Raw genomic sequence first — 23,660 nt, 5'->3', positions numbered from 1 at the left:
AAATAAAATAAAATAAAAAGACTAGACTTACTAGTCTGATAGAGACAGGTGGGACCTCTGAGAGTATGGCCCTTAGATTCCTTTCAAACCTGGAACTGAGCTCACCACCATGACTCAACTTTAGGCAAACAATAGACAGGAATGTAAGGTGAACAACACTAAGGCTATAACACACTCCCTATAATAATCAACATATGAGATCAAAAGGCCAGCATTTGCCCAGGGATAAAGTTCAGAAGGCGGGACGGGATAGGAAAGGACAAATGGAAACAGTAAGAGGGCGGAAGTGGGAAGAGTGCTCTTACACTGTGAGGACTGCAAGCCACAAAAGAAAAGGCACATAAATTACAGCATAGAAAACCAATTTGCTCTGTAAACTTTCACCCAGTCCACAAGAGATTACACACACACACACATATTCATTGTTGTTAGGTGCCAATGAGTTAGTTCCGACTCATAGCAACCCCATGTTCAGCAGAATGAAACACGGCTCGGTCCTTATATTTTAAGAGCCAAGAGTGAAGATAAACTGAAGTAATAAAATAACCAATTCTTTTTTTTTTTTTTTTTAAGGGGCTGGGGGGCAAAAGATAGAAAAGGGAAACAAAAGAAGAAACAGAAAATAAATAGCAAGATGATGAATTAAATGCAATCATATTGAGAATAACGTTAAATATAAAAACGCAATTAAAAGTCAGAGATTGTCAGACTGGATAAAAATAAAATAAAGCATGACTCAACTATACACTGCCCAGGGGAAAAAACCACTTTAAATATAAAGGCATAGATTGGGTAAAAATGAAAACGAAACTCTTCCGTGGGTCCCTAGCACCTTCACCATGGAGCAAACACTCAATTTTACATTTAGATATCCTTACAACATAGTCAAATATACATGTCCAGGTCTGTCTCTACTGACCCCTGTATTTGTCTGAAATATTGAATGCAAACTGGAAATCTCCCTGTTCCCACAACTGTTTAATCTCTTGGTTTCCTCTCAAGCTTATTCATTAACCTGCCCTCCTCTCACCACACCACCCAAGTTCTATGATTTGTCGCTACTATTTTTATTAATTATCTTTGTTGCCATTAATTCTTACTGTGGACTAGGCTTGGTTCTCCATAGCTAATGTGTAATAACATATTTAATGCCTACAGGTACGCATTCAAGTAAGTACTTATTTCACCATTCTACAGATCAGGAAACGGAGGCACAATCTAGTACAAGAATTTACCCAGAATACATGGCTAAGTCAGGATTCCTACAAAGGCAGTCTGAATTCAGAGCCCAAATCCTTCTTTCTTTCTTATCCTGGACTCTGTGTCTCTTCTCACATGAACCATAACATGAAGGTCAGAGCTTTCTCTATCTGATCATGTATTCCTTAGTAGATTATTACAGCTGGAGAGCCCCTACAGAGCATTAACCTTCTTGGAATAAAAAAACATCTCAGAAAGGTGGGTTACATGGCCAATGCCTCAGATACTCAGAACTCAGTAAATATTTGTTCATTCAAATTGGCTTTATATCAAATGGTACAGAAACCCATAAAGAAAATGGCTGCACTTGAAGTGCTGTTTCTTCTGCCACACACTGGTGTGTTGGGCACACACAGCATCCTGCTCTCTAAGTCAGGACCTCAACATTGCTCACGGTGGAAGCATTTACACCACTGAAATTGGCAAGCACCCCAAAGCTACTCACAAGCTTTTTCATTTGAGAGCTTGTTATTTAATATTTACCAAATATCCATGCTTCTGTCTCTGCTCATTACCACCACTACTCAAATTATTTCTTTTAATCAAAGGAAATTTAAAACCCAGAGCAAATAAATGGGCAATCTGGAACAATTCTAAGAAAATTACCGTGGCTGGGACTCAAACTGTTGAGCCTTCAGGCAAAATATGTATGACTGCTCAGAGAAACCGCACAAAATTAGCTCCACTAATTAGGCTCCTGGGACAATTCTCCTGTGAGCTGGATGGAAGACTGACCTTTACAAAAGGGGCGCCATTTGCATATAAAGTCAGAAGTGAGCTGGGTGACTGAGTCTCCCCTTAGTGTCTTCCTCTTCTCATCCACAGCAACAAACAGCCCACAGCAGCAGTAACAACAAAGCTGCTTTATGTGGCAATTTCAGAATCTTTAAACCCTCTGAACTTCAAGTTCCTCATCTGCAAACGGGCAAGATCTATGCTACCGTCCAGAGTCGATTCAACAATCAAAATTGATGGGCAAAGCAAATTGAGCTTCAATAAATGATGGGCTATCGTCACAGTTACCCTAACATATCGACCACAGTCTGTTCCCAAACCAACTTCTCTAGTCACTAAAGCAGGCCCTAAGGGACCGGAATCAGCCACTCCAGTAACCTGGCTGGAGTTGCTACGTACAAAATACGGGATATGGCCCAGCAGCAGGAAATCTGACAAGTGCCCCTGCTCCCTGCATCCCCTCCTGCTGTTTCTCTCCTCACCGGCTGGGAGGACTGCTGTTCCCACCCAATGAGTGGACCCAGATGGCGTTTCCAACTGCAAGAGTGGCCTGGTATCAGCTCACTCTCAGAAAAGTTGCTGGTAACAGTCTCAAAGTCACCAGCCAGTCTCAAAGTCACAACCGCCCACCCCCCCAAAAAAAAAAAAAAAAAAACCCGCAACATTTGCAGCGAAATCGCAGGCTCCTCCCAGAACACCGATGTGAGACAGGGGCCATTTCATTACAACCTGCCTGGCACCTGGTGGCTGCTCAACAGGTGTCCTTCTCTTCCCTTTGGCCTGGAGGGGGGATTCGATTTTCCTCGCATTTGTGCAGCTTGATTAAATGAGGTGGGAGGAAAGCAAGCCTTCTAGCATTTCTCACAGCTTGAAATGACACGGCTAATTTAAAACCTCAGACCAGAAAATCGGCCGGGCAACATCACACTGTGACCAGGGCTTTCTGCAGAGGCAATACTTATAACTGGAAGCCCAGAGCTGACCAGCAGATCCCAACAGTCAGAGGGCGGGGACAGGGTGGGAGGCACACACAGCTCACAGGTCTTGGATGCAGAAGATCAAAGCCAAGAAATGAAAACACGATGGGCTCCAAGAGCTCTCTGGCCATCTCCTGAGGCGGGCAGGTTTTAATAGTGGATTTGTCACTTAATGATGGAGCACAGCCTTGAGCAATTCATTTTACCTGAGTGTTGGTTTTCTCATCTTAAAAAAGGGATAATTGTAAGGAACCAATGAAATAGTATACCAAAGCACCTGGCACAATGCATAGTACAGTAAAAAGCCAATCCCTATTCAACTGTAGTTGTTAATGATTATTATAATTATGACTTATTCGGATCTTGCTAAGGGGAAGCAGACAGAGAAATGGAGAAGCAGCTCCCCAAGGCCACAGAGCTAATTTGCAATGTCCATGCCAGAACCCAGGACTGCTCGACCTGGCCCATTATCTAATCCGTTCTCCCAATATATCTGGGCAAAATTTAATTCCAGGACATACATTGTCATTAGGTGATGAGAAAAGGCCTTCTGCACACCATAAGGTGGATAATTTATCTTATTGTTGCTTTCAGACACTCTGTAAGTATCAGCAACAGCAGCCACAATATCAGAGAAAGAAAAAAGGAAGTCACTAGTTCTCACAGCTCAACCTTGAGGCAGACAACATATGAGGTGTGTGCACTGTCACATTCTGCATAGTTGATATTCATAGAGGTGCTAATTACCTTCTAAAATCTTATGAGGACCCTGCAACTCAAGACAAAAGGAGTCTTGCTTTTAGACCTGTAACACGTAAGGAGAAGAACTGGGATGCAAGCTCATAGCTATGAAGCTACACAGATTCAAAAACATCCCTCAAATTGCAGTCCATTCATATTCACTGGCCACCAGTTGAAATGTAACTGGGGTGCAGTGCTGGCCCACAATGACATAAAGTCATTATAAGAGTCATGACAAGGTCTGGGTCCACATCCTACCTATCTTTGCTGCTTGGTCATGGTCAAGTATGAATTGTCCAGCGCTGGGTACAAAGCACTAAGATGGGGGGCTGAGGACATAGGTGAATTATCAGAAATGTTCCTGCCCTCTAGGTGCTTGCAGTCTAGCAAAGCAGGAAGTCTGCTTCAGAGATTCTAGCCATGTACTCGTGGCTTTCAAGAGGCTGAGATGAAGAACAAGGTTAGCTCAGAATAGGAAGGTGCTGCTTTCTGTAGGAGGCAAGTGTTCAGCTCAAGGCAGAAGTGAGCTGATACCTGATCCCTGAAAGGTGGCAGAGCATGCTGGAAAGACCTCACACATCAAGAAACTGGGGTGTGGACAGCCAAGAGGTCAAGGCCCGTGAAGACAAGTGTGTGGCTGGAGCAGAACATAATGCCATTCATTTTCAGCAGGACCCTATCAACAAGCTTCTCTCAGAGGAACAAGATAGAACTGGGCTCAATTTTTCTCTATCTGTAGAACCAGAGTGTTTCTCCAAGATGAGAGGGCAGGCTTTGACCCAGAGCATGATGGAGATCCAGGCAGACTGAGGATGTTCTGTGATGGAATGTTGTACAGGATGCATATTGGATGCATCAGTTCACCTGACTTACTCAGTGTCTGGCCCATTTACAAGTGTAAGTTATTATCTATGATGCCTGTACGTCCTCTTGGCTTCCTCTGAAGAACAGGTAGGCATTGGAAGAGAACCAGCTTAGGCGAATGGAGAGGACCGCCGAGAGGGTGTGCAGGAGGGGGAGCTCAGCGTGACTGAAATGCCACATGTAGGTTGGGGAGTGAACAGCTACAAACAGGAATTTCTTCCCCTGACTTATACTCTAGCCTCTGGCCCTACACACACACAGAGGGTCAAAGCCACTCTCCATCACAGAGTGTAAGGGTCATGCTTGAGAGAGCCAACTCTACAATTGGACAGAACTTGATATGAGGCCAGCTTCATCATCACCCTGCTCAGTGACCTGAAGGAAGTTACTGAACTTCTCTGAGCACCCATTCCTTCCTCTATAACCCAAAGATAAATAATTAGACCCACCTCCTAGGGTAGTATGAGTCTGGCCTCTTAGATGTTTAGCACAGCACAGAAAACGTCCTCAATAATCATTAGCTGGGTTAGTATTACGAGGACTAGTAGTATTCTAACAATGGCTTCATGGAAGCCATTGAGCTATACTAGGAATCTGTGGGGTTTGGAGTCAAACTTGGGTTTGAGTCCTGGCTCTACCACCTACCAGGTATATGACATCACCTCTCTGAGCCTCAGTTTCCTCATCTGTCAAAGGGGCCGAATGACACCTAGCTGGTAGGTCTATCACAGGGAGTCACTTAGTGATGACTGAATGGTGACTCACATAGCCTGTCGTCAGAAAATACAAGATGCTCTGAAAGCCTTTGGGATGATGTCATCATCATACCCTGCCTTCTTTCTGAAGATGGAGCCCAAGTCATATTTCATGCATGGGTTTCACCCCAGGGAAAGGTCAATTAAGTCATTGAGACTTGGATAGGTAGGTAGGTAGACAGAGACACTGATACAGACACACATTCAACTGGTCTCTCAAAGGAAGACTCTATGACCCATCTCCAGCCCCTCCTCCAGAACATCTCTTCCAAGAAGACCAAGGCCTCCTTACCCAGCCTGGGTCACTTCCTCCTCGGGTCCCCTCTGTCTCTTAACTGCTTTCTGATATGAAAACTACCAGAAGCCTGAAGCCATTCTGGACGTTTCAAGGGACTTCCTGGTCTGGGTAAAAATTCCCATTTGCTCATAGATCAAATCCTTATTTCTATAAACTGTCCAGACAGAACAGGGGAAAAAAAGAAAAAAAAAAAATCCCTTAGCCACACTTGACTAAGAGATGACCCGGGTAATTACAATGAGGGAGGTAGGAGGGGGGCTTTAAATCAACACAGCATCATTTGAAGCAATCCATCCTCACAGATGTCTTGGCCAGGGAAGTATGGAGCCAGGAGAACAAGGACTCTGAGTTCAGATGCACTCGGAGAAGCAGTAGGGCACCTGCTGTGAGGGTGGGGAACACACAGACATAGCACCAGGCCTGGATCCGCCACCTCACTTGTGTCCTTGTTGTTACTGTTCAGGTTGCTCGTGCTGTCAGGTACCATCCAGTCAGTTCCGACTCATACTGACCATGCATGGAACAGAATGAAATACTGCCAGCCCTTGCGGTCCTCACATTCATACAGACACTGTGGTCATTCCTGACAAAGCCTGGGCTCAGTGGAATACCTGCTCAAGGAGTTCAGCAGGCACATGATACTCTCTAAATGTTAGGTGAACTGAACGGAAGAAAAAGGAAACTGTACGGTTGAGAGGGGAGGAGGCCGTCTACTAAAGCCATGCTCCAGGGAACCCGGGAAGGCAGATTTCCTCCCAGTCACCGCCCTCACGTGGTGGTTAGTGGCTGGCTGGCTGATGGCTTGTTTCTGCCCAGTCAATTCAATCTCTCCATCGACATGAAGTCCCCATAGCATAGTGGTTAATGTTTGGCTAGGAACCAAATGGTTGGCAGTTCAAACCCACCAGCTGCTCCATGGGAGAAAAATGTGGCAGTCTGCTTCTGTTAAGATTTATAGCCTTGAAAACCCTATGGAGCTGTTCTACTCTTTCCTACAGGGTCCAAATTGACTCAGTGGCAATGAGTTTAATTTAGGCTTGGATCTATCTATCTAAGGAGTTCTGGTAGCACAAGCATTCAGAGCTCAGCTGCTAACAGAAAGGTCAGTGGTTTGAATTCACCAGAAGGCCTCTTGGAGGATGACCTGGCAATCCACTTCAGTGAAGACTACAGCCTAGGAAACTCTATGGGCCAGTCCCAGTGTGTCACATGGGGTTGATATGAGTGGGAGTCCACTCAATGGCACACAACAACATGTATCTCTCTGCTTACCTACCCCTCTGTCAGTTCCTCTCCCTTCGCCCACACACCATACACACTCACACACACAGTCTCACACACATTCCCCCTCTCTCTCTGACTATAAACTCAGGGCAGCTGCTCACCTCCACTCTTGGCAGCCTCTTGTTATGTGCGTCTCCACTAACCTATACTTAAGGGATGTTGCATGTGAGTTCAAAGCTCGGGGTGTTGGTGGATGAGATTCAGGACAATGCCAGTCTCCAGCAGGTGTCAGCCCACCACATCCTTGTGTCCCATCCTCATCCAGGAGCACTGGGGAACGTGTGTATGCCCTGTTCTGCCTGAGCAGAACCTGGAGAGGTCCAGACACTCCTGGCTTTGCAGACACACAGAAAGCTCACCACATGAGAACAGTCCCTTCCAGCATTTCCCCTGCTCAAAGATGTTGGCTTGCTGAAATAAAAATGGTACAACCAGCCACCAAGCTCGCAACCTTGCCCTGAGTCACCACCCAGTCCAGGACCATGCCTTCTCTCTAGGCTGCTGTGAACCACTGAAGTGTGGTCTTCCCATTTCATGAGTGAAGGGAACAGGTTTGGGGAATGTGGTGGTTGTTGTTGTTGTCATGTGCCATCAAGTCGGCCCCGACTCATAGCGACCCCTCCTTGGGTTTCTGAGGCAGTATCACTACGGAAGTAGGATTGCCCAACCTTCCTTCCGAGGAGTGGCTGGTGGGTTTGAACCGCGAGCCATCTGGTTAGCAGGCAAGTGTCTTAGCCACTATGTTATGGTTATATGTCAGCTTGGCTGGGCCTGATTTTGAGTGGCTGGGCAGCTGGTGGTACTTATTCCCCTTGATGACAGTGGCAATCAACCTCATGGTGGAATCTGCAGCAAGCAGCTGAGTAGCTGCTTTAGGGATGTGGTCTGTTTCCCATATATAAGGAGAAACCTTGGCAATGATATCTAGCCTTTCGGCATGCTTGAACCCTGCATGTAGCCAAGTTGTTCAACAGCTTGCCATGCCCTGCCAATCTTGGGACTTTTTCTGGACTTGAATCAGTGGCCTGCTGTGTTGTTTGGTAATATTGGGACTGTGCCTTTTTACCTGTCGACCTTGGGTTTGGCAGCCTCAGCAGCCCGCAGCTGTCTGAGTGAAGAAAAGCCTCCAGCTTCAGTGGGCCAGGAGCAGGAGGCAGAGCTGAAGCCCAAGCCTGAGGGGCTTTCACCCAGCACCTAGAGCCTGGCACTTTGAACTCAGACTTCTAGCCTCCAAAAACTGTAAGAATAAACTCGTTCGTTCAGGCATCCCATTTGTGGTATATCCCTGGCAGAATGGCACCACGTAACCAAAACAGGGAGGTTAGTGGTGTTTCAAGGCTGTGTTGCTAAGAACCCGCTGAGCAGGATTCAGAGAAGCTCAGTCCACCCCCAGAGCCATGTTCTCTCGACTCATCCCCACCTCACCTGTTCTGAGCATGACTACTCTGTGAGCTCCCAGGTTTCAGGCAACCTTCTCTAGAATAAATGCTCCACCTGTGTCTCTGGTAAATCTCTCACTTTTATTCCAGTGCCCTTGGCATGCGCTCACAGTGGGTCTGGGACATGTCTCCTGACTTGTGGCAGAGTCACCCACAAGAAACGCTGCATAATGAACGATCCTCATGACGTGATATTTGAAAAATGGAAATACACACTGCCTCCTTTGACACACATTTTGGCATCTGAATCAAGCACATAAGGCCTCAGGGAAACCAAGTTAATAAGGTGTAAACCCCAAAGAGCCTATTTTTTAATATAAAGTTTCAGGGAACATATGACTCTACTATAGTGAGGATGACAGAAAACAGTGTCATTTCTTTTTTTAAAATCAGGCCTAAAAGTTGGCATTATCCTAAATTGTAGATGAGGAAAAAGTTTCAGAGAGGTACACTGACTTCCCCAAAGTCACACAGCAAAGAAGCAGTAGTGGAACAAGGATGTAAACCAAGGTTTGTTTGACCTATTCAACCACTTAATCCTACACTGAGTGGTCTTCCAAAGCTAAGTGCAATACAGCCAGCCATCAGCAACCTCACACAAATGACAAACCAGGACAGCCTTTGAGTAAAGTCTTTCCCTTTGAGTGACTTGTATTCCCAGACCCCTGGGGTTTGCTCACTTTTATTGTTTTTGTTTTTCCCACTTCTATTACTGAAGACCTCTGGTGGCACAGTGGTTAAAGCCCTGGGCTGCTAACCAAAAGTTTGGTGGTTTGAATCCACCAGCCACTCTGCAGGAGAAAGATGAGGCAGTCAGCTTCCATAAAGATTTACAGCCTTGGAAACCCTATGGGGCAGATCTACTCTGTCCCATAGGGGCACTGTGAGTCAAAGTCGATTGGACGACAGTGGGTAATTCTGTTACCACAGACTTGAACTTGTTGTAAAAGAAACCTAACAGAATGTGGGAAGGGACTCTGAGAATACTTGCCAGGCACCTTGGTGGCCACGGTCACATGAGTTACATCATTCACAGACCCATCAGTCCATCATGCCACATCCCTGTTCTATAGATGATAAATCAGAAAAATCAAAGGAAAGCAAAGTCATCCTGTTAGTATAGTAGAACCGAGATGTGGACCGGGGTCTGGGGCCCGGGGCCCAAGAACATCCTCTTTGCTCTGCACCACTCCATCTTGTTGAGTGATGGCACTGAGTGAGACAGGTGATGATGATCCATGATGAAGAGCTGGAGTATTGGGGGGCTTTGGGGGAGACGAGGGAACGATGTACACTCTAAACGCAGGAGGACTCGGGAGCCCATGGAAGCCTAAAGCAATTTCATCTGGGTCCCACACACCAGAGAGGAAGTGAGAAGCCCTTACAAGTTACCCAGCCACGCACACAAAGGAGCTGATGATACCTCCCAGACGCCTGTCTGGGGTCTGTTCAAGAATGGGGGAGGTGAGACAACCCCAAATCAAATAGGGCTGGATGCTTCTCACCAAGTCAGGAATGACCAGGGTGCCACGCTACCCTCCCAATCTGCTGTAACAGAGAACTTGGCAGTTGGAATTTGGAACCCAAAAAATGGCACTCTTGCATTTTAGAGGACAGTCCTTCAGCAAACCTGAAACTGCTTGGTGGAAAAGTAACATTGCATATCTGTGTGTGGGAGCGAATCAAAGCAGATAAGCACATGAAGAGATAAAAGGACATCCGGTCAAGGACATACTTCAGTGTGGTAGGGATTAGCCACAAAACCAGTTTGTCAGTAAGGATTAGCCTGAACTGAGGACCTCACGAACCCTGCATGTTCTCCTAATACCGCCCCTGTCTGCCTGTGTTACACATGTGGGCTTTGTTCTCAATCCTACAAGACCCAACATACTTCTGGATACAAGAATACTATTTTACTGCCTTAATACACTCTTAATTCCCAGAACCTAGGACATAACCTACAACAAAGTACTCAAAGGGTGTTTGGTGAACTGAATGAATGAATGAAGACTTGAACCACTGCAATAATCCCTGAATGTGTCTTGCCTGTTCCCACTCTAGTCCACTGCCCACAGAATCATCGTCTCCTTCCTGCTCCAAACGCATAAACATAAACGTCTTAGTCCAGCATTGAAGGCCTCTCCTCAGCAGGAAGGAAAGGAAAGGAGCAGTTATTAAGCACTATTTTATTCAGTCTTTCATTGAACCGTTATCAAGTCCCTACCACACCCTACCTTGTTAGCTGCTAGGGATACAAAGTTGCTTAAGATGTAGATCGAGTTATTGGTTCTTGAGGCAGAAGACACGCAGAGCCCTTTCTCCATCATTTACTCTGACTGCTATGTGCCAAGCTCCTCACACTTCTTCACAAGAACACCATGAAATTGGTCTCCTTATTATATAGGAAAAAACAAACAGGTGGACTGAGCTCACAGGGATTCAGCTGGCTCTTCAGCCTGGGAGTAGCTGAGTCATGACTCAATTCCAGACCAAAGCATGGTGACCCAGGCATGAATGACAGACGGGAGACTGACAACCAGAGAGATGAAATGGCCCCTCAGACCCTCCTCATCACCAGGGCAGCAGAGGTGGTCATCCTTGTGTTGGCCTCTAAATCACTGCAGCCAGCTGTAGGGCAGCAACACAGCCTCCTTTGGAAATGGTGAAGGGAGAGATGCTCTAAACTGTGTTGCATCACAGAGCCCTGCAGGTGACTTTAAAAGGCCTTTGGAACTTCCCAGGGCACTTAGAACTCAGGGGAGAGGGGATCAGAGGGAAGAGGGAACATTTGACAAGTCAGTTGAGCAGGAGCCTGTGACACTCAGTCAAGACATCACTTTTAGCACAGGGAAGGGGCAGGACAAGAGTCCCTGCCTGTAGTCCAGAGCTCACCAGCACTGCACGGCAGGGTTCAGATCAGCCATTCCTCTACTCAAGCATGCATGCCCACAAACTGGTTGCACAGTGCATGCACACAGTGACTCCAGCTGTATGCACGGTTCAGGATTCAGAACTGAATATTGAGACATCTGTAGGCTCATATACCAGTGCTGTTTTCTTCCTTAAGGTATATACTACAGTAGACATACCCAGATCCCTAAAGTATGCATATTTTTTCTTTAGAACCTTGCCCTGTAAGGAATAGCTGAAGGACCTCTTGAACCTGGAGACTGAAAGATTTGCAGTGCCCTGATGGGATTGAGAGGAAAAAATCCAGGACCAAGGGTTGGAATGGAAAGAGAGGAACAAAGCTTCCTGACCACCAGAGCTTCCCAAGAATCGATCTGGATCCCTCCATCCAAAGTCCTGGGTTTTCCCTCTCTAGAGATATATGAGTAGGAAAAAAATCCAGTGGCATGGATTTGCATGACCCCTTCTCCTAGTCAGGGCCACACGTTACAGCTGCCGCCAGCAGTTCAACAAAGGGAAGGGACACCACTGATCTTGGCTTTTCAGCAACAGAGCTCTACTTTCAAGCTACAGGTGGGCTTTAAAGGGGCCTCAAGACTCTAAAAGTTTCCAGAGCTAATTCCATACCACCTCTAGTGTCTGTTTACAGAGTCGGCTCAGTTGAAGCTACAGGAACTCTCCGCACCTCCCACACTGAGCTGTTGTGTGCATGGTGCTAGATGTCATGCAGTAGATGCATCAAAGGGATGCAGAGTCCTGGAGGGCTGAGCTTGCAGGGTCTGGTAAGCGACTATAGGGACTTGGGCTTTTATTCATAGTGAAGCTGGAGGACTGGTAGAGAGAACCATCGTAATCTGACTCATGCTTTAGAAGGACCATCTGTCCTCAAGGATAGGAAGGGACTAAGGTGGGCAGAGGTTGCGTCAGGGAGATGAGTTAGGGGAGATTATCACAGGAAGTCAGGTAAGACACCATGATGTTCAGTCAGGGTGCTAGCAGTATGGGGGAGAATTGTCAAATTCTGCATCTGTTTTAAAGGTAGAGGTGGTAGGATTCCTGATGGAGTGGACAAGAAGTGTGAAACACAAAAGAATGAGTCTATGATGTTTACCTCAGAAGGACGGAGTTGCCATCAACTGAGATGGGGTTGTTGATGGAAGACGCTTGAGGATGAGAAATGAGGTATTCACTTCTGTACACACTGAGTTTAAGATGCCTTCTATAAAGCAAGACAACAATGTGGAGTCAAATGCCTACTGGACAAGTAGACTTTGGAAAAGATGGTGAGCTAATCACATAAATTTGGAAGCCATTGGGCATCCAAACCAAATCAAACCCATTGCCTTCGAGTCAATCGGTCTTGACTCATAGCAACCCCATAGGGCAGAGTAGGGTTTCCAAGGCTATAAATCTTTATGGAACAGACTGCCATATCTTTCTTCTGAGGAGCAGCTGGATGATTCAAACTGCTGACCTTTCAGTTAGCAGCCAATCCCTTTAACCACTGTGCCACCAGGGCTCCTCCTATTGGGCATAGGTGGTATTTAAAACCATGGGCCTCGATGACCCTGGAAGTAAGGCAGATAGAGAAGCGTTGCTGATTTGATTGGTTAAAGCCTGAGATATAGACGGGAATGAATGTTAATAACAGACAGTGTTATTTTGCCTCTAATATCAAGAATCACACGCAGTTGTCTGATGGACAGTTTTCTCTTGCACTCAGTAAGTACAGCCAAGCCAATGGCTCCGGGCCCCTTATGGGGCTAGGTACCCATTTGTCTTATCAGCCCTCACCCCCCAGTCTCTAAAGACTTGAATCTAAAGATTTATCTCATAGATGACAGATGTTAATACCAACCAATGTGTCCTCAATACTGCATTGCCATTAACATCAAACACTAGGCTACACAGATAAACATAAACACCTGAGATGATCAGACAGGGGTCAGTAAACAGAAGTATACTCTAGACCAAGGAAAGAGTCAGCTAAGGCTAATCTTGCACAGACACCAGTGATACAAAATACCTGCAATCCTTACAGAAACAACAGAAGACAGACACAGAATAATCCCTCACAGACAACCAGACACTATGGGAGAGATGTCCAATAGATCTACTGTCTCAGGACCATAGTACTGGGGGACACCAGACTCAATTGGCACAACAAAATACATAAACGTGTTGCTCCACATCCTACTCTGATGAGTAGCGACTGGGGTCTTAAAAACTTTTAAGCAGCCATCTAAGATGCAGCCAATGGTTTCCTAACATTGGAAGTGAAGAAGAACGCAACAAAAATAAAAAAGGGGGCATTTAGAAGCAATCAGCCCTAGGACATGATGGCCCTGAAGACCAGAAGAACTAGATGGGCACAGCTACCAATGCCAACCACTCAGGAAAGGTTCAAATCTGGAGATCCTAGATAGAGTGGGAGGGAAAACATGGAAGAAAATCCAAAAACTCAAAATGACCAGAATTACTGGTCAGATGAAATCTGGCAAGACTCCCAATATTATGGCCCTGGAATACATTCTGCGCCTGGAATAAAACGCACCCCCAGGGGCGGGTTCTCAGCCCAATAGTTAACAATATGTCCATGCAGACCACTCAACCCAGGATGACGCACCAACATACTCTATGGTAATACATCTCTTAGAGCAATGGACCACGGGACACCAGAGGACCAACATTCAAACTGAGGAAATGCAGGACAAATGGGAGTGCATAAATATGAGGGGCACAGGGGGAGGGTTACGGGGTAGGGAGGGGAGGAGACTGGGTTAGGGTTGGACATGGTGAATGGGGAATGAATTCTGTTGAATGTAAAACAAGCTCTTAAAATAAAATAATAATAAAAAAATAAAATAGCCATATTGGTCCAGTATGACAAGTGCTATCATAGATGAATTCCGGAGGGGGGCGGTTGAGAAGACCATGTCAGAGGCACAGTTTGGAGTCAGTAGGTAAGAAACTAGTATCAGAAAAGACTTCCAAAAGAAATAACTTTCAACCTCATTTCACGCAATTACTCTATTGCAACTTTCAGGTGCATTATTCATCATTCTTTTCTTATCCTTTTTTCAAGGCCCATGCTAAGTTTCTTCCCTGGTCTTATACCATACCCATGGGGGTCATCTACTTTTCTGTTGTTGTTATTGTTGTAGGTGGTGTTGAGTCCATTTTGATTTATAGTGACTCAATGTGACAGAGTAGAAATGCTCCACAGGGTTTTTTAGACACTCATCTTTATGGGAGTAGATCATCCGTTCTTTCTCTTACAAAACCACTGTATGGGTTCAAACTGCCAATCTTTTGGTTAGTAGCTGAGTGTTTAACCATTCCCCCCCACCCGGGCTCCTTAGCTCCTTTCTAAGCTCTGATAATAATACTAATTTATTCCAAAGGCAAAATAAATACATAAATAAAATAAAGATTTATCTCAGTTGGGGTGGGAAGAGATAAAAGGCATCACACTTCGGTATCCAAGGCCATTTCTAATCTTTACTGCCCAATCTGTGTACCTTATAATAGGAGAGTTTTAGGAACTTTCCCAGCTATAAATAAAGCACACTGGCTCCCATTTCATTACTGTTTCTTCTGGTTCTGCAGCTCACTAAGTCACAGGAGGAGAGTAATCAGGGGTGACATTTAAGCATTATGCAAATCTCACCTCTGACTCCTAGAAACCAAAAACCTCTTTGCCACATTGAGCAGTACATCTCCTCCACCAGCACAGCCCAGCTCAGAGGTAAGTAACCTCATCCAACAAACATGAGTTCAATGTGCAGTGGCGCCTGTGTGCTGGGCACTGTCTCTCTCCACTACAGTCTTCTCCATGCTTGACTCAAATGATGTTCTAGCCCAAATCTGATCACCAAACACAGGACTCCCTTCTTCCAACATTCCAAACTTATTCCTCCCCTGCCACCAAGGTCTCAGTCTCCAGCTTGTCCCACTATGACCTGTTTACTGCCACGTGTCCCTTCCCTCTCCTTGAGTGGCTAGAGCCAGAACCACCTGGTGATTTAGAGTTTAAGCCTAGAAAGGGCCACACTACCCAGCACTTTCCTGCTGGGCTGCTGGTGCCCCCAGGAGGTAATTAGCCCTGGGGGTGGCTCTGAGCTCACCAAAGACATTTTAGAGCTCTGCAGAGGAACTCTCAGCCCCCTGGGGAGGGCTTTCCTTTGTAGACCTGCTGAGCATGGCCCCAGCCAGGGGCTAGCAGGATAAAACGCTCCAAGCAGCAGGCTCCTGAAGTCACTGACAAGGTAAAAGAAGGAAACAAGGGGACAAGGCATAGTTAACATGAACATGGATTTGCTAGAAAAAGAATCCAGAGTATCCATTTACATAAGAACTTAGTTAACTGCAGTCTGGTCACTGTAGGCAGGAATAGTTATAAGGCTGCATTTTTTTATAGTGAGGGGAGATCAATTGATAATCAAATGAATGATACTAATGGGAATTAGAGAGGAAAAGTCTCTTAGAGACCATGGAGCCAACAGGCTTTAACTGCGAGAGAGAAAAACCCTAAATCAAACTGGCTTGAACAAGAAGGAAAGGAGTGTACTCCTTTGCACAGAGTCCTGAGTGAGGCAAACAGTTAAGCACGTGGCTATTAGCCAAGTTTAGTAGCTTGGCTACTAAACGTTGGCTGTTTGATCCACCCAGAGGCACCATGGAAGAAAGCCTGATTATTTCCTTCTGAAAGATCCCTGCCCTGGAAAACACCATGGAGCACAGCTCTGCACTGAAACACATGGTGTTGTCATGAGTTGGACTTGACTCAGTGGTGACTGGTTTTGTTGTCACTGGTTTTTGTAATCGGTTTACACAACTAGAAGTCATGTGATTGGAAAAGCATATTAAATCCATCACCCTCACGGTGTCCAGAGCACAGCCACTGACCATTCATCACAGTAGACATTCCATCTTTGCACATGCATCACTGTCAAAGCCCTGGCAAAGCTTACCTCGTAGGTTCACCTCCACCTTGACCTCTAAGCTCTACCAAGTTCCCTCTTTCATCCTGCAAAGCTGAACATCAATGGAGCTCTCAAATATTGTTGGTCTCCACTCCATTTCAACAGTGTGATGATGAATCAAAAGGATCTCAACATATTTTAATAAAAGAAGTTCAAAAAAAGATTGTTTCTGACAGAACCAGACAAATCAATTAATTGATCTCTGGCAAGCAAGGATAATTTTATCTCTGAGTCCATTAAAGAACATCAGGGCTGGTTAACTAATTTCACAGGGGAGCTGGCTGTCACCAGACATTAGGAATGATAGGAAATGCAAAGGTAGAAACTCAGGATGGCATTTTCTTTGAGGAATCACTTGACTTACAACTCAATTGCTTTGACTCCAATAGAGAAAAGGCAGGAGCTCCGATGGCTCTGTGGTTAAAGCACTGGGCTGCAAGCCAAAAGGTCAGTAGTTCGAACCCACTGGCCATTATGTGGGAGAAAGATGGGGCAGTCATCTTCCATAAAGACTACTGCCCTGGAAACCTATGGGGCAGTTGGACTCTGTCCTATAGGGTCACTACAAGTTGGAATCGACTCGATGGCAGTGGGTTTATTTTTTTGTTGGGGGGGGGGGCTCGCTTAGAGAAAAGAAGGTAAGTTCATCCAATAGGGATTTCAATCATAACATTGGTCTGACTATTCAGCCTTTTCCATCAGATCTGATAACACTGATTGTAGGTCCTTTTGATATGACTGTTGTGTGGGTAGGGACAGGATTTACCAGCAAAATGGTCAAACCTCTGAGGAGAAAATCTTTTAAATGGCATTGGGGAGTCAGGGTGACACTATGGAGTCAGGGCACAGGGAAGCAGCAGATGAAGCTGAACACACAATGAAAAACGTCAATCAGCAAGAAGCTCAGCTCCATTCAGACCCTTGTCTGAGCTGTTTATTTAGGATTTAAAATAAAATTGAATTTATTTTCAAGGACAAATGTTAGCTCCGACTCAGTTACCAATATTAGGAATAAAAGTCCACACACTCATGAATAAATCCAAATGAGTTATTAATATACTGATGACACACAAATGGCAACGTAATGGGTTTTATAATTAACTGTTCATTTAGAAAGGATTTCCTTAGGAGAAAATGATTGTACATGAAATAAGAACTTCTCTTCTGCTCTCTCAGCCCCAGCACTCATGCTGGAAGCTACCACAGAATCCCTGCAAGTTCTTGGGCAGAAAGGATATGTAAAGGGAGTTAAGATCCAGCCTCCTCCTGGAGAAGAAGAGACATCACAGTCCCGAGTTTTGAAGAAGAAATCTGAGCCTCACTCCCATTAAAGTGAAAAACCAAAACCAAACTCAATGCCATCTAGTCAATCCCAACTCATAGCAACCCCCTTTGGGTTTCTGAGGCAGTAAATCTTTATGGAAGTAGATTGCCCAGTGTTCCTTCCATGGAGTGGCTGGTGAGTTTGAACTGCCAACCTTCTGGTTAGCAGTCAAGTGCCATAAGCACTGAAAACTAGTGGGGACTGCTATGAGTTGGAATTGACTCAAGGCAGTGGTGAGGTAGCTCTGGTAGCACAGTGGTTAAAGCATTTGACTATTAACTGAGAGGGTGGTGGTTCAAACCTGCCAGCCACTCTGCAGGAGAAAGATGAGGCAGTCTGCATCCGTAAAGATTTACAACCTTGGAAAATCTATGGGGCAGTTCTACTCTTTCCTCTATGGGTGCTATCAGTCAGAACTGACTCAATGGCAGTGGGTTTGTTTTGGTTTTGGTTTGTTGTTTCGTGCCATGGAGTCAATTCTAGCTCATAATGACCCTAAAGGACAGAGTAGAACTGCCCATAGGGTTTGCTAGGCTGGAGTCTTTATGCAAGCAGACTGCCACACTGTTCTTCAGAGAAGCTGATGGGTTCAAACCACCAACCTTTTAGTTAACAGCCAAGGGCTTAACTACTGCACCACCAGGGTACCTTAGGAACTAAGGTGCCATCCATACCAGTTAGTAATGATTGATGAGATCCATGTGTATTCAAAGACGTTTTCAAAGAGCAAACAGGAAGCTCAATGAAGCCTAAGTGCTTATGTATCCCCAGGTTGCACACGGTGGCTGAAGTCAGAATCGTCTCCATGGCACACAAGAGCAACATCAACGTGCACCAGGATCTACGCTGGCCACCGACAGTACCAAGTCACATAAGATCTAAGGAGCTTAATCCTTCATGTTCTTAATCTGCTCAGAGAGAAGATAAAGCCACACCCATAACATCTCCAGCCTTTGTCCCCTTTGCACCTTTCCCCGGCATTTTAAGAAATGTGAGCCCATGACACATGCATCCCTGCAGCCCCAAGTGTAATAAAAGGTGGTCAGTGGTGGACGCTATATCCTCTGATCTCCATATCCACTCCCCATTCTTACTCTTCACGTCAACCAGGAATCACTACCTTTGTTGTTTCAGGTGGATACTGCTTCCTGAGACCATGAAGCCCCTCTGCTCCTGCTTTTCAGAGTCCCTGAGGGGCTGAATCCCATCCTTCAAGGTTTAGCCCTGATATTATTTCCCCCAAGGATGCTTTTGATGACTGTCCTATGGATTGGATCCCCCTCCTGTGTCATCTTTTAGTTCCCCTGGTCTGACTCAGGTACAGAAATGGTCACGCAGCATGGTCGGTCATTCTCTGTGTAGGTATCTGTCTCCCTTGGTAACTGGTGAACTCTTTAAGACAGCAACCATATCTTCCATAACAAACCAAACCAAACTCACTGCCATTGAGTCAATTCTGACTCAGTGTGACCCCTCTTTGGGTTTCTGAGGCAGTAAATCTTTATGGAAGTAGATTGTCCAGTCTTCCTTCTGCAGAGTGGCTGGCGGGTTTGAACTGCCAACTTTCTGGTTAGCAGTCAAATGACTTAGGCACTATGCACCAGAGCTCCTTGTATCTTCTGTATTAGTGTTTAACATGTAACAATGTTTATGAAGGAGGCCTGGTTGCACAGTGGTAAGTGCTCAGCTGCTAACCCAAAGGTCAATGGTTTGAACCCACCAGCTCCTCTGAAGGAAAAAGATGAGCTTGTCTGCTTCCGGTAAGATTGACAGCCTCAGAAACCCTATGGGGCATTTCTACTTTGACCTCTAGGGGCGCTGTGAGTCAGAATCAACTTGATAGCAATGGGTTTGGTTTGGACTTTGCTTCCATAAAGATTTATAGCCTTGGAAATCCTGTGGGGGGAATTCTACTCTGTCCTACAGGGTCACTGTGAGTTGTGACTGACTTGATGGCAATGGGTTTGGTTTTGGTAATAACATTTATAGTAATGAATGTGTGATTGTTGACAGAAAAGACAAATAAGAGTCATGCTTTAGGAATATGTCAAAGATAGGGATTTATGACAACTGGACTAGAGACAGCAGGTAAGTATGAATATATAGAAATCGTTTTCGGAGGAGGTTATATTTGAGCTCAAACTTGCATATGGGTAGACTTCTCATGGCAGACTGAGGAAAGGAGGGCCCAGCATACTATGAGCAGAGACAGCCAGGTGGATGAGGTTTAAGCTACACCATGCAGACTTGAACACTAGTCTGAGCAAAAGGAAGCTGGAGAGTTTTCAAACAGGAAGTAAGGTCAGATCAACCTTTTTAGGTAATAACCAACTTAACAGTGTTAAGGAGACTGGAAGGAAGAATGCCTAGTTGTAGCTACAATTTAAAGTCTCTGCGTGGTGCAAACAGCTGATGCATTCAGCTGCTAACCAAAGGCTGGGAGTTCGAGCCCACCCAGAAGCACCTTGGAAGAAAGGCCTGGCAATCTACTCCCGAAAAATCAACCACTGAGACCCTGTGGAGCACAGTTCTGCCATGACACACATGAAGCGGCTGGAGTCAGAGTCATCTTGACAGCAACTGGTAGTGAGTACTGGTTTTTAGACATTGTTGCTGCTAAGTGAATGGTATGAAAATGTTCCTCTGCTTTAATAAACTTGACCAACAACTCACTGTTGTAGTTTTGGTTTACATGGATCGGTCTGCCATTGGAGGTCCAGTGGTAGAATGATCACCTTCCAGGCGGGAGGCCTGGGTTCGAGTGCCATCAATGCACCTCATGCACAGCCAGCACCCGTCCATCAGTGGAGGCTTGTGTGTTGCTGTGATGCTAAGGAGACTTCAGTGGCGCTTCCAGCGTAAGATGTCCTGGGAAGCAAGGCCTGGTGACCTTCTTCCAAATCAGCCAGTGCAGCCCCAGGGGAGCACAGTCCCACTCTGATGCACTCGGGGTCACATGAGTCGGAGTTGACTCAACGGCATCTACTAGACGCCAGGCACCATGCTAGCTCATAGGCTGACTGATGCTGTTACCCACGCGATGATCCCAGGAGACAGGCCCCGTCACCACTGTTTACAGGTGATAAAATGGTGGCTCAGGGGGTTTTAAAGAGTGTGCTCAAGACCTCAGAGCTTGGCTTCCAATTCAGGTCTTACCCCAAAACCAGGCTCTCTGGCACCTCCCTGCTCTCCCCTCTTTGTTGCACCCAGCTATTACCACGACCACCTGCCATGGAGTGGACTCTGACTAATGGTGACAACGTCTGTCAGAATATATCTGAGCTCCACACAGTTTTTAAAAATCATGAGGCTAACTTGAACTTCTAAACCTATCTCCTTTCTCTTCAGTATTATCATGAGAATAGACACTTTCTTTCACAGCCTACCCTGGGCTTCCACTGTGCCCACCAGGCTTGGATTCAGGCCACCACTTCCCCATGGAGTGCTCTCTGGGTAAAAGTAGTTACATTTCACTGTAGGCATAGCTGCTATGGGATTCAGGGGGAAAGCCTTAGCCTTCAGCATCAGGGCCCAGGCCTATCAGGATCTCCCCTGCTAGATGCAGAATCACTAGGCCTGGGTGGCGCCATGCCCAGCTGTCCACACCCCCTCAGGAAGGTCCAGGGGGCTGAGGGTCATTAACTCCAAGGTCTCCTTACTTAGAGATCCTAGCCCTCCATCCCAATGAGATGTCCAAGTGCCTTCACTATAGCCATGCCTGGGCCTGTCCAGAAGAGATGCAGACCAGAGCACCCCAACCTCATCCACGTCAGAAGCACGTGCCTCAGTACTACATGCCTCAGGACCATACAGGCCAACCAGGAGAACTAGAAGAAGCTGTGAGAACCCATCTTGTTCTGCCAGAGCAGTGGTCATCAACTGTTCATGATCTGAAAAACCACGCTCAGTCACGCAATCTCCAAATATGTACATTTGGAAATCATAAGCATCTATACATCACTTATACACAGTACACATTATAAGTACAGAAAAAGGTATTTTAAAAGATGAGATGGTATACATCAGTTCTTATTTTATGAATTATTGAAACATACAGCTATTTCATTCTCACTGAAACACATTTACTATAATGACTCAAATGCTTGGTTCTTCTCATTGCCATTGAGTCAATTCCAACTCATAGTGACATTACAGGACAGAGTAGAACTTCCCCATGGGTTTCCATCTTTATGGAAGCAGACTGCCACATCTTTCTCCCACGGAGCAGCTGGTGGATTGTAATCATCAACCTTTCAGTTAGCACCTGAGCATTTTAACACTGCATCACAAGGTTCCTTGTCTGGTTCTTATTCAGTCTAATCTAGCATTAGGCTTTAGTGGCAAGCATAGCTAAACAAGATGCCTCCTAAAACACAAAGACTGAGAAAGAAGAGAGAGTGCCATAGCTTTGCTGAGGGAGTCATGATCTCAACATGCATTTTTCAACACCTTTACCAACTTCACAGAGGTCTCATGTTTTGGACATGTCATTTGAAATGACTTGTTAATGCTGCTGATTTCACACAGGTCTTCATCAATATCTCAAGGCCCAATTATACAGTATTGTGAAAAATTATGGTTACAAATTCATAAATAAATAGTTTTTTCATTAAGTTCAAGTTTTTCAGCCTATGTATTGTTGAATTAACTAACCTAACCAATTGCCATTGGGTCAACCCCAACTCATGGGATCTCCATGGGTGACATCAGCTGAGATCAGCTAAACCTAGCCCAGTTCAGAAGAACCACCCAGCTGAGCACAGCCCAAACTGCCTAACCTCAGAATCACCAGGTAAGTCATCAGCTGTCGTTGTAAGCCACGACGACTCAATGGCAAATAACAACAACAAAGGTGTAGGGCAGTTTGCTATGCAGCAAAGGCAAACTAGTAGACAACCCTTGTTTTAGACACTTGTTCACTCTGTAAAATTGGGCATATCACACTTAGTGCCTCTAAACTTCAGTTTCCTCATCTGCAACACGGGGAAGGAGGAACCACTGTACCACTTGGCAGTGAGATGCTTTATGCAATCATTTCATGTCTTAATGTTTTAAGTGACCCTGAGAAGTCAGGCTATCATGAGGGCCAACTGAGATCAGACATATGAGAGCCCAAATGCACAGCTCATCTTCAAGATATGGATGCAATTCCATTTTAATTATGTTTTTAATGAGGGTGTTTGTAAATACCAGCATCCCAGGTTTTTGAGAGACCTGAGCAAAGGTCATGGTTTGGGGAGGCAGCCCTACTAGTACAGACTACTCACACCCCTTGCAGTCAGAGCTACAAAGGCCAGCTTCCTTGCCAATATGTTTGCCTCCCTTTAAAACCGTCATATTTAATGGAAACAGCAACTGAGGAGAGAGAGGGAGAGGGAGGAGCAGGAGGGATGAGAAAAATTAGCATTTCCTAGTCTGTCAATATGTGGTCTATTTTCTGAGGCACTAGGATTTTGATTTTCTTTTTGGCAGGAAAAGTAATGAGCATGTTTTCCTCATTAAATCCAAACTCCCTATAACCTTCCCTCACTATCTTCATTCAGCCTTTCTGTGCCAGGAAAAAAAATATATATATATATAAAATATATATATTAAAGCATACTTACCCTCTCTGGAAAAGATCGACATTATAAAATTTATGTAGCTCCACTGAAAACTCAACCGTTCCTTGTACTTCAGACATGATCTTTTTGGTTCATTACCTGAAAAATGAGAGAAATGAACAGTTTGGGATCCCATGAGCCAAAGACAGAGAGACGGGGATCCTACCCTGTGAAACCACATGGGGTTTACATGGACATAAATTTCTGACCAATGGGAACATGGGATGTCTGCTAGATGGCACCACTCATGGGTTCCTTTTGTTTTGTTATGAATTTTTATTGTGATTTGAGTGAAAGTTTACAGAGCAAATTCATTTTCCATACAGCAGTTCATACACATTTTATCTCATGACATTGACTGCAATTCCCCACAACGTAACAGCTCTCTTCCCACTTCCTCTCCATAATTACGTCTTCCTTATGTACTCCCCTCTCATGCACTCCCACCCCCTAAGCTATCTCCCTGTGCAAACACTGCCCTTCTG

At 45.4% G+C, this 23,660-nt stretch overlaps 1 protein-coding gene across 1 annotated transcript in view; it reads right to left on the bottom strand.

The window, feature by feature from the left end:
• Nucleotides 1-23,255, bottom strand: part of FAM135B (family with sequence similarity 135 member B) — a 171,398-nt gene extending 148,143 nt beyond the window's left edge. The window contains exon 1 of the mRNA XM_007940571.1: nt 23,179-23,255. Coding sequence (XP_007938762.1) covers nt 23,179-23,255 — 77 coding nt within the window. The remainder of the gene's footprint in view (nt 1-23,178) is intronic.
• Nucleotides 23,256-23,660: the final 405 nt, after the last annotated feature.

Source organism: Orycteropus afer, unplaced genomic scaffold, assembly GCF_000298275.1.
Source record: "Orycteropus afer afer isolate SDZICR_OR568_19922 unplaced genomic scaffold, OryAfe1.0 scaffold00069, whole genome shotgun sequence".
Classification (NCBI taxonomy): domain Eukaryota; kingdom Metazoa; phylum Chordata; class Mammalia; order Tubulidentata; family Orycteropodidae; genus Orycteropus; species Orycteropus afer.
The sequence above is the reverse complement of the archived record's forward strand: the minus strand, read 5'-3'. Positions and strand labels throughout refer to the sequence as shown.